A 16,249-nucleotide genomic window follows, 5' to 3' on the forward strand; every position below is an offset into this window, starting at 1 on the left:
ACTAGCAGCGGTGATATAATCCCATTGAAGAAATCAGTTTGATGAAACATGTCTGGGCTGAGCTACATGGCAATCATCTGTGGTTAGCGTCTGAATTTACCGATCACCGTGTGTGAAATCGTAATAGGAGCAGAGAGACAAGCAAGCGAAGGTGAGATCAGTAGGTTCAGCTCCGGGTTTGCCGTGACCACTATATATCGCATGCACCGCTGCTAGTCTTTTGGTTCTGAAAAAGGATTTTGTTTGAAGTGCCTTGTTTTTCTTGGAAGGATGTGAGTGCAATATTTGGAGATTGTGTGTTTCGTTTTAATAAATGGTTTTACAGTACTTCACTATTGCAAGTACTTATTTATTCACATGTGGAGAACACTGGTTTACTGAACACTGTTGGAATTGCCTAGGAGACCTTGGGGGATTTTACCAAGCTTCAACGCCGAGCATGAGAATGCAAGGCACATTCTTGTGGTGAGTGCAAATCCTTAAGGGGGCGGAGCCACATAAACTCAAGTGGTGTGGTGGAAGCATATCAAGTTGTTTTGAGAAGATTGCATGTTTGCTTAAGTTTGAAACACTTGGAAAAAAACACTACAATTTATGGACTCTGATTCTTTCCACACTTGGGTGTGGGTTTTGGATGACCACTTACAAACACTTGTTGAGACAATACATCATTTGCAGTGTATAATTTTCTACATTTTCTTTTTATTCTCATGTTAAAAAAAATTTACACTTTTTCACGTGGGGATTTCGTTTATAATATTTACATGTTTTAGATATGTTTATATGATTTATAAACACAGCGCTACAAATTTTTCATAAAAATTGTTGTGAATATCATACCTTTCAAGTAGCAGCTTTAGGTATAATTTATATATATATATATATATATATATATATATATATATATATATATATATATATATATATATATATATATATATATATATATACATATACATATACATATACATATATACACACATATATACACACACTTGCATTTATTTTTCCTGTGTGCGGTGGTTTGAGAAGGTAAAAGGGTGCGTATACTATATTTAACCAGAGTTTCACAACCTGGACTCTTCCAAGAGTTGGTCGCCCAGCCAAACTGAGCAATTGGGGGAGAAGGGCCTTCGCAAGAGAGATGACAAAAAAACTCAATGGTCACTCTGACTGAGCTACAGAGATCCAGTGTGGAGGTAGGGCAAATTTCAAGGACAACATCACTGCAGGCTTTCACTGAACTTGGCTTTATGGCTACACAGAAGTCTCACCTCTGGTCTGAATAAACCAAGATGGAACAGTTTGGCCTCAATTCTAAAACATTATGTCGAGGAAACCAGGCACCACTCATCACCTGCCTAATACCATCCCAACGGTGAAGCATGGTGGGGGCAGTATCTTACTGTGGGGGTGTTTGACAGGAACTGGGAGACTGGTCAGGGATGAGGGAAAGCTGAATGGAGCAAAATTTTGAGATATCCTCAATGAAAACCTGTTCCAAAGCTCTCAGGAACTCAGACTGGGCCGAAGGTTTTCCTTCCAACATGACGATCCTCACAGCCAATACAAAACAAGAGTGGCTTAGGGACTGTGAATGTCCTAGAGTGGCCCAGCCAGACCCAGGACTTGAACCTTATTGAACATCGCTGGACAGATCTTAAAAAAAAAAAAAAAACTGTCCAGCAACAGTCCCCATCCAACCAGACTCAGATTTAGGAGGATTTGCAAAGAACAATGGTGGAAAATGCCACAATCCAGGTGTGCACAGCTTGTCGCATCATACTCAAAGATTGCTGTAATTGCTGCCAAAGGTGCTTACATAAAGTATTGAGTAAAGGGTCTGAATACTTAAGTACATGTGATATTCCAGTTTTTTTTTTTTTTTTATAAATAGACATTTCTCGTTTTATCCTGATCTTAGGTTAATAAAAGAATTTGCTTGTATTTAAGGAGTGCCGGTGTGTTACATTTCCATTGTGTTTGCACATGGAGTAAGTGCTGCTGTGAGCTCTCAGCTGATAGATAATAGTTGGAGGGAACAGGTGAGCTGATCAGTAACTGTGCTTTCTTCTGTGTATGATTGTAAGGCTTCTTTCACACTATGGATTGTATGTCCGTTTTATAATATCCGTATTACACCTATTAACGGACGTTTATTAACGGATTTAATAACGGATACATACGGATAAATATTTTACCATTCTTCCTTTATTGAAAACGGATAATGTTTATCCGTATATATCCGTTATATCATTCCTTTCTAACGTCCGTTAATAAAAAACATTTCACCCTTTCTTAAAGTCCAGCTCCAGAAGTCGTATGGATATTCAGGGGAACCCCGCCGTCAATTTAAAACAAAAATGACGTGCGGTTCCCGGTAAATATCCATAACCAGACCCTTCAGGTCTGGTATGGATATTCAGGGGAACCCCGCCGTCAATTTAAAACAAAAATGACGTGCGGTTCCCCCTAAATATCCATAACCAGACCCATTATCCGAGCACGTTGACCTGGCCGGCCACAGAGTGCGGCCCCCCCTCTCTCCTGAACCGCACCAGGCCACATGCCCTCAACATGGGGAGGATGTCCCCATGTTGATGGGGACAAGGGTCTCATCCCCACAACCCTTGCCCGGTGGTTGTGGGGGTATGCGGGCGGGAGGTTTATCAGAATCTGGAAGACCCCTTTAACAAAGGGGACCCCCAGATCCTGACCCCCCCCCTGTGTGAAATGGTAATGGGGTACACTGTACCTCTACCATTTCACGAAGGAAGTAAAAAGTATTGTAAAAAAAACACACTGACACCAAAGAATAAAGTCCTTTATTAAAAAAATAAAAACTCCAGCGCTGAAAAATCCACTCGTTCCCGGCTTCCTGCGTTGTCCTGATCCTGCGACGGGTGCGGGTGATCTCCCGCGATGAGAAGATCCAGCGTCGGGTGATCTCCGCTCCGGCGATGTGAAGATCCATCCATCCGGCGCAGCAGCATCCCGGACCTCCTCTCACCGCTGGGCACAGCCCAGCGAATGAGCGGCTGAAGCTGTGACATTTCTTATATAGAGGAGGCAGAGCCACCCGTCACGTGACCTTGCCCCCTCTGACGTACCTCTGCTACGTCACTGGGGAAGACCAAGAAGAGGAAAGACCTTTCCTTGAGAGGAGGTCCGGGATGCTGCTGCGCCGGATGGATGGATCTTCACATCGCCGGAGCGGAGATCACCCGACGCTGGATCAGGACAACGCAGGAAGCCGGGAACGAGTGGATTTTTCAGCGCTGGAGTTTTTTTTTTTTTTTTTTTTTTTTAATAAAGGACTTTATTCTTTTGTGTCAGTGTGTTTTTTTTTACAATACTTTTTACTTCCTTCGTGAAATGGTAGAGGTACAGTGTACCCCATTACCATTTCACACAGGGGGGGGTCAGGATCTGGGGGTCCCCTTTGTTAAAGGGGTCTTCCAGATTCTGATAAACCTCCCGCCCGCATACCCCCACAACCACCGTGCAAGGGTTGTGGGGATGAGACCCTTGTCCCCATCAACATGGGGACATCCTCCCCATGTTGAGGGCATGTGGCCTGGTGCGGTTCAGGAGAGAGGGGGGGCCGCACTCTGTCCCCCCCCTCTTTTCTGCGGCCGGCCAGGTCAACGTGCTCGGATAATGGGTCTGGTTATGGATATTTAGGGGGAACCGCACGTCATTTTTGTTTTAAATTGACGGCGGGGTTCCCCTGAATATCCATACCAGACCTGAAGGGTCTGGTTATGGATATTTACCGGGAACCGCACGTCATTTTTGTTTTAAATTGACGGCGGGGTTCCCCTGAATATCCATGCTCAGTAAAATTAACGTCCGTTAACATAACGGACATTTACGGAGACATTTACTAACGTCCATGTGCCATAGACTTCAATGTTAAAATATAACGGACGTTAATATATCCGTTACTTGCAACGGACAAAAAATTGACAAAAAAATAGTGCAAGACCCGTCACATATTCCGTTATAACCAACGTCCGTATGTTATAACGGACTATTACGGATCTTTACGGAACATAAAAAAATCCCATAGACTTTAATGATATTTTATAAAGGACGTATAACTTCCGTTTTTTAACATTATCTGACGGATTTTAAAACGGATTATTAAAACGGATTTATTTTGTAGTGTGAAAAGGGCCTAAGAGATCATCCCAGTATGCAGGATTTGGCTGGATAATCTACATTGCAATATTGTGCACCTCCCTCCAGAGAGGTTTGCACTCATCTAGGACATAAACCTTAAACCAAGATATGTTGGGTAACCGGAAGTGTTGCTTGCCTTTCTTAAGCTATACATGGCCACTGCTAGGTCTGATTATCTCAAATGAAAAAACAAAAACTTCACCCCATATAGAGCTGAAGGAATTTTCCTAAAACAGGCAGTCTATTTATCTCAGAAGTGACAAGAAATGTTTCTTCTGCAATAAAATACACCTACCTGCCTGCTTGCAGTGTTTTATGGCATGTAAAGTGAGATGTGCATCACCAGCAGTGACCGATTCCTGCGCACGTACAGGCGTTATGTCATCCCAAACCAGCCAATGAACATGCCCAGTAATCGGAGAGCATGTTACACCCGCAATAGCTAACCCCCCCTGGGAAGCTCTCTCCATAGCCTATGAGTGTATGACTCTGCCCCGCCCTGGGTCATTGCATTTGATTGACAGCAGAGGGAGTCAATGGCTGTGCTGCTATAAAACTATCCAATGAAGACCAGAGAAACCTAAGAGAGCGACGCGGGATCGCGCCCTCAAAAATGTTGGGCTTGGGGGGGCCAATATACTGCAAGATGTTTTTTCACCTTAATGGATAGGATGCATTAAAGGTTAAAAAACACGTAGGTTTACAACCCATTTAAGGTATCTAACCCCCTGTGAGAAGCAGGTTGGCCCACTCTTGCCTACTCTAAGCCAGGTGCCCTTCCAGCTCATTTGCCAATAGCCACTGTTCAATCAATTGGATGACAGCACACAAGCCATTTAAGAACTCCATCTTTATTCACTCATAATGCAATAAACAAGAGATGAATGGAGGCACTTGATGCGTTTCACGCACACAGACGCTTAACCATGGAGTGTAACCATGATTAAAGGCCTTGCATGAAACGTGACAGCAGTTCCTATTCATCTATGTGTATTGCTTTTAGGACTAAATAAAGATAGACTATAGAAATAGCTAGTGTGCGGTAGAGCTGCACAATTAATCATTAAAAAAAAAAGTGATCTCGATTCAATCCCCCCCGACGATCTCCAACGCAGATTTTTTCATATACCGTATTTATCGGCATATACCGCGCACTATTTTGCCCTGAAAATCAGGGCAAAATCGTGGGTGCGCGATATACGCCGATACCCGCTTTCCCGCCATGAGTTTGAATACTGCGCCCGCATATAGCGAGCGCAGTACACTCGTGAATCTTCGGCCAGTCTCGGCGCCTCTCGTACTGACGTCCTGAGCGTACAGGACGTCAGTGCGAGAGGCGCCCGAGCCTGCCCGAAGATTCACGAGTGTACTGCGCTCGCTATATGCGGGCACAGTATTCAAAGTCGTGGCGGGAAACGAGCGGGAGGACGCCGCCGAAGGACGCCGGACCCGCCGAAGATGGACGCCCGACCCGCCGAAGAGGACACCCGACGAGGCCGCCGGACCCGACGAGGCCGCAGATGGACGCCGCGCAAGACATCAAAACTGTAAGTACAAAACAACAAAAAAAAAATTTCCCACAGGATTGGGGGCCACTTTGGGGGTGCGCGGTATACGCCAGAGCGCGTTATACCGCGATAAATACGGTAACAAGTGGAGAGACTTTATCTGCTCACTCAGCCCTCAAAAGAAAATATCGGGCAGTCTGCCAAGTTCTTAACAGGAAACATAACTAATGCTTCCTTCTTAGATCAAAGGGATAAACTTATTTGTGTAAAGAAAGTCTGCCAAGTTTGTAATAACATGAAACATTGTAACCAACTTCCTTCTTAGAACAAATTTATGTGTGTAAATGCAGGAAGTTTAACCACTTAAAGTCCAAATATTTTTCTGACACTTGTTTCTTAAAGCGGAGGTGCACACAAAAAGTGAAAATCTGCTTTTCGGAACCCCCCCCCCCCCCCTCCCCCGATGTCACAATTGCCACCTTTCAGGGGGGTGCAGATACCTGTATAATACAGGTATTTGCACCCAATAGACTCCCACAGGAGTCACGCTCCCCCCCCCCCCCCCCCCCGCTACTGTTTTCTGGGAAACACACTGGTCCCATGTTACAGCGGGGACCAGTGAGGACACGCCGCTCACGCATGTGCAGTAGGAAACCGGGCAGTGAAGCCGCAAAGCTTCACTTCCCGATTCCCTCACCGAGGATGGCAGCAGGGGCAGCCGAGACACAAGCGATTGCTCGGCTTCCAACATCGAAGGGGCACTGGACAGGTAAGAGTTCGGCTGCAGTATTTGTAGCTGCTGGCTTTTAATATTTTAGGAGGGCCTCCGCTTTAAGTTAAAAATCAAAATTTTTTGCAAGAAAAAGACCGTAGGCAGAGACGGTAGGGAATAAAATGGCAATTGCTGCAATATTTTATGTCACACTGTATTTGCCTAGCGGTCTTTCAAATGCAATTTTTGGGGGAAAATACACTTCAAGGAATAAAAAAAAAAAAAACAGTAAAGTTAGCCCAATTTTTTTTGTTTTAATGTGAAAGATGTTACGCCGCGAGAATCGTGATCTATCTTCTAAGCAAAAAAATTGTGATTTTCATTTTAGCCAGAATCGTGCAGTGTACGGTAGAGCTGCACAATTCTGGCTGAAAAGAGAATCACCATTTTTCTTTGCTTAGAATAATGACTACGATTCTCATGGCGGAACATCATCTTTCACATTAGAAAAATTGGACTAACTTTACCGGTTAATTTTTTCTTAATTCATTGAATTGTATTTTGTCCCCAAAAATTGCTTTTGAAAGACCGTTGCACAAATACGACGTGACATAAAATATTGCAATAACCGCCATTTTATTCTCAATAGATAGATAGATAGATAGATATAATGTTTGGAGGAACTAAGTAACTTTCTAGCAAAAAATAAAAAAAGACTAATTTTAAACATTGTAAGCATCAAGTGTCGGAAAAACCTTAGTATTTAAGTGGTATATTAAGTGGTTAAACTGACCTCATTTACAGACCGACGTTCATCCCTTTGATCTAAAAGAACCAAATGATACAATGTTTATAGTTCTCCCTCAGCGCTGAGCAATGTTGATAAACATTTGCCATCTTTTTTTTTTTTTTTGAGCAGAGAACGGCTCTGCACCTGTCACATAGAATCGTGGAAATGCCGGATTGTGAGAGGAGGTGGAGGTTAAATCAAGAATGTGATTTCTTCTTCTTTTTTTTTTAACTATTATTTGTGCAGCTTGGTCATCCGATTCTTTTGAATAAAACAAACATTACTCTTTCATAAAATCAAAAAAATATACTGTACAATTCAACAGATCAAAACAGATAAAAATGCAAAAGTAAAAAAAAAAATATATATACTTTTCAGAAAATGTTACAGCAACTTGCCCAAATGTGTACTTACTAAAAATACCCTAGTGTTTCCTTTACTTGGCATTGAAAGGCACACCATTATTTAACATTACCTGTTAAATAATCAAAGGAAAACTGAAGGATCTAAACCTGGATTGTCCAATAAAATGAACACTGAAGCTGTAGCTGAATTACTGGGACCGCCCAATTAAAAAGGTGGAGCTCACTGGAGCGGGCTCTGTTGTAGGAAAAGAAGAAAGGTACGACAGGAGGAAAAGGTGAATAGGAGGAATTAAAGAAGCCATTAATATGCACTTGTAAGGGCTCAGACATACAACTGCTGATAGACAGGTCAAGGCACAAAAGTATATTAGGTCACAAAGACAAAACGGTACAACTGTTAAACAAAATAGCTTTGGTATTCAAATTACACAATGTTCAAAAACTGTTCTTTAACTAAACTTGCTACTTAAAGCGGTGTTCCAGCCGCAATTTTTTTTTTTTTTTTTTTAAAGTCAGCAGCTACAAACACTGTAGCTGCTGACTTAATAAGGACGACTTACCTGTCCAGGGAGCCCGCGATGTTGGCCCCCCCGAGGTCGATCTGTCTATCGGATCGAGTGTCCTCGCCGCGATCCTAACTAAGGGAAAAAGGCAGTCGAGCTTTGCGGCTTCACTGCCCGTTTCCTACTGTGAAAGCGCGCACTGCTTTGTGAATGACCGGCTGTCTTCTGTGACACATGTCTCAGAAGACAGCACACCCCATTTCCCAGGAGGCAACGTGAGGATGAGACCGAGGAGCTCCGCAGAAAAGGAAGTGGCAGATTAGGAAGACTGCCTAGCAACAGCCATTTCTGGCAAGTAAAAATATATTTTTTTCAAATGTTTTTAAAAAAAGAAGTGTTTTAATGTTAAATTTTTTTTTTAGGGTGGACCTCCGCTTTAAGACACCCGCTGCTACCTCTCTTGTGAGATTGCCATCACTTGGCTATGGAGGCCCCAATTTCTTGATCCAGCGAATGCGTGGGCGCATCACCGATTGCATCTACCATAAATATCTCCTAAGCGGTGCATGTTTAGGAGATATTTACAGTACCTATAGGGAAGGCCTATTATAGGCTTCCCTATAGGTAAAAATTATGCATGGGAGATTACTCCCACTTAATGTGGGTTCAGGATCCTGTTACCAATATTGAGTGGGTTGAGGAGATATATCTATCTATCTATCTATCTATCTATCTATCTATCTATCTATCTATCTATCTATTAGTGCTGTCAAGCGATTAAAATTTTTAATCGCGATTAATCGCATTAATGTCATAGTTAACTCACGATTAATCGCGCCAAAACATTTTTTTTTGTTTTCTTATTTATTTTTTTATAATATTAAATTGTGTTTTTTTAATTTTTTTACATTTTGATCACTTTTATTGCTGTCACAAGGAATGTAAACATCCCATGTGACAGCAATAGGTGGTGACAGGTACTCTTTATGGAGGGATCGGGGGTCTAAAAGACCTCCGAGCCCTCCTTTGCACTTCAAAAGTATTCAGATCGCCGAAAACGGCGATTCTGAATACTGTGTACTTTTTTAAATCCGGCGCCATTGGCAGCCGAGAAACCCGGAAGTGACGTCATGACGTCGCTTCCGTGGTTTCAATGCGGAGACTGAATCAAAGCCGCTTACGGCTTAGTGTCAGTCTCCGCCTGGACACAGAAGGCGCCGGATGGAGGATCGGGTCTCCCGGTGGGACGGGAGGCCCGGTCAGAGCGGCGAAAGGCGGCGGGAGGGGGGGGATGTCCCCTCCCGCTCCTCCGGCATAACAACCGAGCGGCTTTTAGCCGCATCGGTTGTTATGTTTGGATAGCCGATCGCCCGCTCTAAACAACGGTACCGGGATGATGCCTGCGGCTGCAGGCAACATCCCGGTATAACCCCCGAAGGCCGCCTCGTTAATCGCGCGATAAAAAAAATTGACGGCGCTAACGTGGGTTTGCGTTAACGCCGTTAATAGCGCGTTTAATTGACAGCACTATATATATATATATATATATATATATATATATATATATATATATATATATATATATATATATATATATATATATATATATATATATATATATATATATATATATATATATATATATATATATATATATATATATATATCTATCTAATAAAAGAGGGGGTCAGGATCTTCCTACAAGATACAGAGGAAGCATAATTCCCCTACCAATATACAATGGGGTCAGGGTACTCTTACCAATATAGAGGGGGTCAGGATGCTCCTACCAATATAGAGGGGGGGGTCAGGATTTGCCTATCAAACAGAGGTCAGGATCCTCCAACCAATATATATAGCGGTCAGGATCCTCCTATCAATATACTGTAGAGAGGGGTTTAGTACAGGGCTTAACCAAGTTGTTTTGAATATAGGAGCCAGATAAAAATGTAAGGAGCCAGTTTGTGTGCAGCGATGTGCAATGTGTATCACAATCAACATTTTCATGTGTAGGCGCCCCCAAGGTGTGCGTTTACGTTTGTACACTATATTGTCAAAAGTATTGGGACACCCGCCTTTACACGCACATGAACTTTACTGGCGTCTTAGTCTGTAGGGTTCAATATCAAGTTGGTCCACCCTTTGCAGCTATAACAGCTTCAACTTGTCTAGGAAGGCTGTCCATAAGATTTAGGAGTGTGTCTATGGAAATCTTAAACATCATATTGAGGCGCTGGTTAAATGTGAACAAAACCCTAAAAAGACCTCATTAATAAAAAACACTTTCCGTGAATAACTCAAATCAATATCCAAATGATAAACACAGTGTAACTTTGTGTGTGTTAAAGGTTTGTGTTTTAAAAAAAATAAAATGTTATACTTACCTCCTCTGTGCAAGGGTTTTGCAAAGAGTGGCCCCAATCCTCCTCTTCTGGCCCCTCAGAGACATGCATTCCAAGGGGGCAATTGTGCGGGCGCTCCCCCGAGTTCTGCTGCGTTCATTGACAGAGACAGCAGGACTTAGGTCCACACCCATGTCACTGGATTTGATTGACAGCAGTGGGAGCCAATGGCTGCTTCTGCCATCAATCTATCCAATTAAGATCAAGACAGCGGCTGGAGCTGCAGGGCTCATCCCCATTGCTGAAAAGATCGGGGTCAGGCAAGTAAAAAGGGGGAGGGGCTGATGCACTAGAATGCATTAAGGTGAAAAACCTCAAGGGTTTACAACCCCTTTAATTCTGCAATGCCATATATATGCAAACACCTATAATTCCATCTATATAGTTTAAACAACTGTGAAAATAACTATGAAAACCACCTTTAAAAAAGTCCTTGTGAATTTGTATACATCTCTTCACATCCATCCCGAAAGATATTCACCACATGCAATATAATAATGTGTTTCTATGTGTGCACCTCCACCTAAAGTAAGGGGGGCCACTCACTAGTTAAAAATGGGCCATTAAGCTCCTCACAGCTTTGGGGGGGGATTTGGTTTTTGTGCTGGGTATATTCTAGACATCCACTCACTGATCTGCATTCTTTAGTGATTTCACCAGGGTTATCTCACAATAAAAAAGCCGATTATCGTGCAATACGTTTAACAACAAATCTATTCAGATAAGAATAGTGGTGCAATCACATTTAATTGTACCTTGGAGCAGCACCCACTGTGCAGAGCCTTGGGTATTATAAATCTCACCGCCGATCGTGTACCAGAGCCAGCGTGCGTTCCACCACGGCCGGACGTGACATCAATGGAGACTCTGAACTTCCGCCAACGTAAAGACCTCAATGCATTTCACAGGAAAGCGTCATCAGAAAATTGGCAGAAGTTCCGAAACTCCATTGACGTCACGTCCGGCTATGGTGGAACGCATGCCGTCTCTGGTACACGAACAGGGGTGAGATTTAAAATACCCAATGCTCTGCATTGATTTATTTAAAGGTGAAGTTCAGTTTTTTAGCACTCCAGTGACCCATTTTTAGCAGCGAGTGGTCTGAAGTCCGCTCTCCGCTGACGTCACTGCCATCAGTGGGGGCAGCGTGGCATCACGACTTCCAAGTCGGGATCCGCCAGCTGCCCTGATTGATGGCAGTCTCAGCGAGCCAGCCTCTCCTTGCCCCTCCACAGCATAGCGCTCCAATGAGCATGGAGAAGCAGAGAGGAAAGACGCTGACCGACAGAAGTTTTCCTCTCGGGGATCTGTGAGAACCGAGCCATCGGCGGTGTTCGGTGGCTCGGTTTTCAGTGCAGGGACAGCAGGGGACATCGGTGTGATGCTCCATCCACCAAGGTAAGTATGAATCTAAAAAAAAAAAAAAAAAAAAAATTAGGTCTTACTAGGGGTTTTGTTCACATTTAACCTGCGCCTCAATATATGAAGGCTCTGTTCGCACCTAGACGTTTTTAGGTGTTTTTCTGCTGTAAGCCTCAGCTCTAAAAACGCTCAACAAGACAAACCCCATTCATTTCAATAGCCCATATTCACATCGGAGTCTTCTGTCGCCTGAAGAAGAAATGTTTGTCGCTCAAGAAAGTACAAGAGCTTTTTTTTCCCCCCCGGCAGATTACAGGCGTTTTGGGCTTTTTACATTGGTGACCTTCTGACCTGCACAAAATTGCGACTTTCTGCCTGAAAACAATACGCTCAGGTGCGAATGCTGAAGATTGTTTTTTGGCACAAGCCGAAAATTGAAGGCAGCGGTAAATTGTCATATTAATTTGCACATAGGTGGCGCCATGTTTTCACAAGTTTTTAGTGTCTATGGGAATATTTGATCATTCTTCTAGAAGCGCATGTGAGGTCAGTCACTGATGTTTGATGAAAAGGACTGGCTGGCAGTCTCCGCTCTAATTCATCCCATAGGTTTTCTATCGGGTTGAGGTCAGGACTCTGTCCATGTCTTTATGGACCTTGCTTTGTGCACTGGTACAAATCATTTAGTGAAAGGGGATTATGGTGTGGGGTTGTTTTTCAGGGGTTGGGCTTGGCCCCTTAGTTCCAGTGAAGGGAACTCTTAAGGCATCAGCATACCAAGACAATTTCATGCTCCCAACTTTGTGGGAACAGTTTGGGGATGTCCCTTTCCAGTTCCAACATGACTGCTCACCAGAGCAAAAGCAAGGTCCATAAAGACATGGATGAGAGAGTTTGGGGTGGAGAAACATGACTGGCCTGCACAGAGCCCTGACCTCAACCCAATAGAACACCTTTGGCATGAATTAGAGTGGGGGGACTGTGAGCCAGGCCTTCTTATCCAACATCAGTGCAGAATGGTCAAACATTCCCATAGACACTCCTATACCTTGTGGACAGCTGTTATAGCTGCAAAGGGTGGGTGAACTCAATATTGAACCCTACAGACTAAGACGCCATTAAAGCTCATGTGCATGTAAAGGCAGGTGTCACAATACTTTTGACAATATAATGTACATATGGGGGTATCTGAACTTTTTCAGCTGGGGACTTTATGTGCTTCAATGTAACTTTTTTTTTTTTTACTTTTTTTTTCTATCACACAGAGAATAAAAGTCCCCTATGTGGTGAATTTTTTGGCGACAGGTTCTCTTTAATGAGATATCCAGGGTCCAAAAGACCCTAGATGGCTCTCCTGTACTCCACTGAATGTACTGAAGTACAGACTGCACTGTATTGCGCTTTTTCCCGGCTAAGAGGGCCATGGAAACTGATTGTGTACACCGAAGTGACATACATGGAGCTTCAGAGACAGGAACAAGATGGGGAGGCGAGTGGACATATGTCCGCTCCCCTCTACGGCCACTATGCCGGTCACGGGCCCGCAGATGGGCAAGCAGAGCCTGGCATACATAAAATGCTCATTAACATACAGAGGGGGGGGGGTCAGGATCCTCAATATACAGGGGGGGTGGGCAGGATCCTCAATATACCGGGAGGGGGGGGGCTCTCCTCGATATATAGAGGGGGGGGGGGGCGGGTCAATAATATACAGGGGGAGGTCAGGATCTTCAATATACAGAGGGGGTGTGTGCGTGTCGAGCGGGGGGGGGGGGGGGGTCAGGCTCCTTAATATGCAGAGGGGGTCAGGATCCTCAAAATACAGAGGGGGCGTGTCAGGATCCTCAATATACAGAGAGTAGGGTCAGGCTTCTCATTAAGCAGAGGGGGTCATCCTCCTCAATAAGCAAAAGGGGGGGGGGCAGGATCCTCAATATACATAGGGGGTCAGGCTCCTCATTAATACACAGAGGGGGGTCAGGATCCTCAATATACATTGGGAGGGGGGGGGGGGGTAGGGTTCTTAGTATACAGAGTCGGATCAGGCTCCTTATTGATTTCAGAGGGGGTTAGGCTGCTCAATATACAGGGGGAGGCAAGGATCCTCAGTATAAGGTTGGGGGGGGTCAGGATCCTCAATATAAAACAGGGGGGGGGGGGGTCAGGACCCTAATTAATAAACAGGGGGGGCAGGATCCTCAATATACAGAGGGGGGTTGTGTGTCAGGATCCTCAATATACAGGGGGGGGGCATGTCAGGATCCTTACTATACAGGGGTTCAGGCTCTTCATTAATAAGCAGAGGAGGGGGGGGGTCAGGCTCCCCATTAATAAGCAGAGGGGGGGTCTGGCTTTTCAATATACAAGGGGGCACCAGGATCCTCAATATACAGGGGGGGGGGTCAGGATCCTCAATATACAGGGGGGGTCAGGATCCCCAATATACAGTGGGCGTGGCAGAATATACAGAGTCAGGCTCCTCATTAATATACAGGAGGGGGTTCTCAATATACAGAGCTGGGTTAGGCACCTCAATATATGAGGAAGGGGGGTGGTCAGGATCCTCATTAATATATGTAGTGAGGCTCCTCATTAACATACAGAGAGGGGTCATCCTCCTCATTAACATACAGAGAAGGGGGGCAGAATCATTTACATATAGAAAAGGGGGGTCAGGTTCCTAATATATAGGAGATGGGGGGGGGGGGGGGGGCAGGATCCTCATTAACATACAGAGAAGGGGTGAGGGGTCAGGTTCCTCATTAATATATAGGGAGGTCAGGATCCTCCTACGAATACATAACATAGAATTCCAAGCACAGTGACAAGTAGGTGACACAAAAGAGCTACATAAAAAAACAATGGGGCAGCCTGTGTCCCTCCATCTGTTTGGCTATGAGGTTCAGCTTGCCCTTCCCCCATGACACATACACTGTGCCCCCGCCCGCCGTATACACAGATTGTAGCTAGCACCCTCCCCGCAGACCCGTCTCCCCACACCGTCTCCAGATGCACCTCGTCTATTCCCCGCCATCACTCCGGTGTGCTCCGCTCTACCGTGCGACCAGCAGATATATTAGCCCCTCCCCACAGCAGGCGTTATCATTCGTTCCTATTCCTTCTAGATCTGCCATTGGCTGCACCACCTGTCTTATCATGTCATTGACGGGTGATTGGTTAAAACGTGGTCTGATGGGCTTCTCCTTTTCCGGGTGACACTAGCACGTTGCATTGGTAAGTCTGTGAGTCATGTGACTCTGTGTCATGTGACGATATTATGACTGCAGCCGTCTGTAGAGGGCGCTCTGTGTGTAGGGATGTGTTGGAATCACCTGAGGAGAGAAGAGGAAGCTTAGGTCGGGTGGTTGTCATTTTGAGTGTATTTCTTCAATACTTACACATTTCCCCTCATGCATTCCTTTAGGGTCTCTGAGGCCCCATTCACACCTGTGCTTTGTGCTAATGTGCTTCTTTTTTTTTTTGGCGCAAAACAATATATGCCTTCCCTACATGGGCCAAACGAATCTTCCGTATCTTTTCTGGGCTTTGCGTGATTTTGTGCGTGTCACGCAGCAAAACGCGTTTCCTAGTGGTATGTGGGGTGTCATTAACAATTAGCGCCCTTTCACACCTTGGCATTCCCAGACGTGTGAAAAATGCACCAAATGTGCATCACACTGGCAGTGCCATTAGTTCTTACAGGCACCAAAACGCGGTCAGTGACAAAATGTACAAAATATGTGCCAAAAATGGCAAAATAAAAACGTACATGAGGCACTTTGGCGAGTTTGTTGTGCGTACGACAACCTGCCTATTCATGTGAAAGGGCTGACCTGTGCTGTTACATGTGTGAAAGGGGCCTTAATGGCACCGCAAGCGCGATGTGAATGGAGCCTTATATCACCAATGGCTGTACAATACACTGCTAAGGGCGGCTTCACACTGCCCTGCTGCGCTTTTTCTAAACCGTGGTTTTCATGCTGGTTCGCTGCACTTTCCCATAAACTTCAGCGAGGTTCTGCGGCTTTGGTGTTGGTTCAGAAAGAGCACCAAAACACCTGCCTGTGCTTTGGGGTGCTATCTGAAACCGCAAGACCTTAAAGAAGTTTATGGGAAAGCTTAGTTAACCTGCACGAAAACCGTGGGTTGTCTGCGCTTTGTCCAAAGCACAGTGGGACCGCCCCGGGGCAGTGTGAAGCCACTCAAAGACCCCTTTCACAAACGCCTGAAAAACATGCTTTTCAGGCGTTTTAGTGCTAAAAACAGCGCCTGAAAATCGCCTCTCATGCCTCCCCAGTGTGAAAACCCTGAGTGCTTTCACACTGGGGCGGTGTTTGCGGGATGGGAAAAAAAAGTCCTGCAAGCAGTATCTTTAGGGCGGTGTGGAGCGCTGTATACACCGCTCCCAAAACGCCCTGCCCA

At 44.7% G+C, this 16,249-nt stretch overlaps 1 protein-coding gene across 5 annotated transcripts in view; it reads right to left on the bottom strand.

The window, feature by feature from the left end:
- Positions 1-14,946, bottom strand: part of AKAP8L (A-kinase anchoring protein 8 like) — a 55,163-nt gene extending 40,217 nt beyond the window's left edge. Inside the window, exon 1 of one of the 5 annotated variants that reach the window (XM_040346277.1) lies at positions 14,843-14,946. In XM_040346277.1, coding sequence (XP_040202211.1) covers positions 14,843-14,861 — 19 coding nt within the window. In that variant the 5' untranslated portion in view covers positions 14,862-14,946. Of the gene's footprint in view, positions 1-14,827 lie in introns of all 5 variants that reach the window. The other 4 variants (XM_040346276.1, XM_040346275.1, XM_040346278.1 and 1 more) reach the window with 4 other exon arrangements.
- Positions 14,947-16,249: the final 1,303 nt, after the last annotated feature.

This window comes from Rana temporaria, chromosome 3, assembly GCF_905171775.1.
Source record: "Rana temporaria chromosome 3, aRanTem1.1, whole genome shotgun sequence".
NCBI classification, from domain to species: Eukaryota; Metazoa; Chordata; class Amphibia; order Anura; family Ranidae; genus Rana; species Rana temporaria.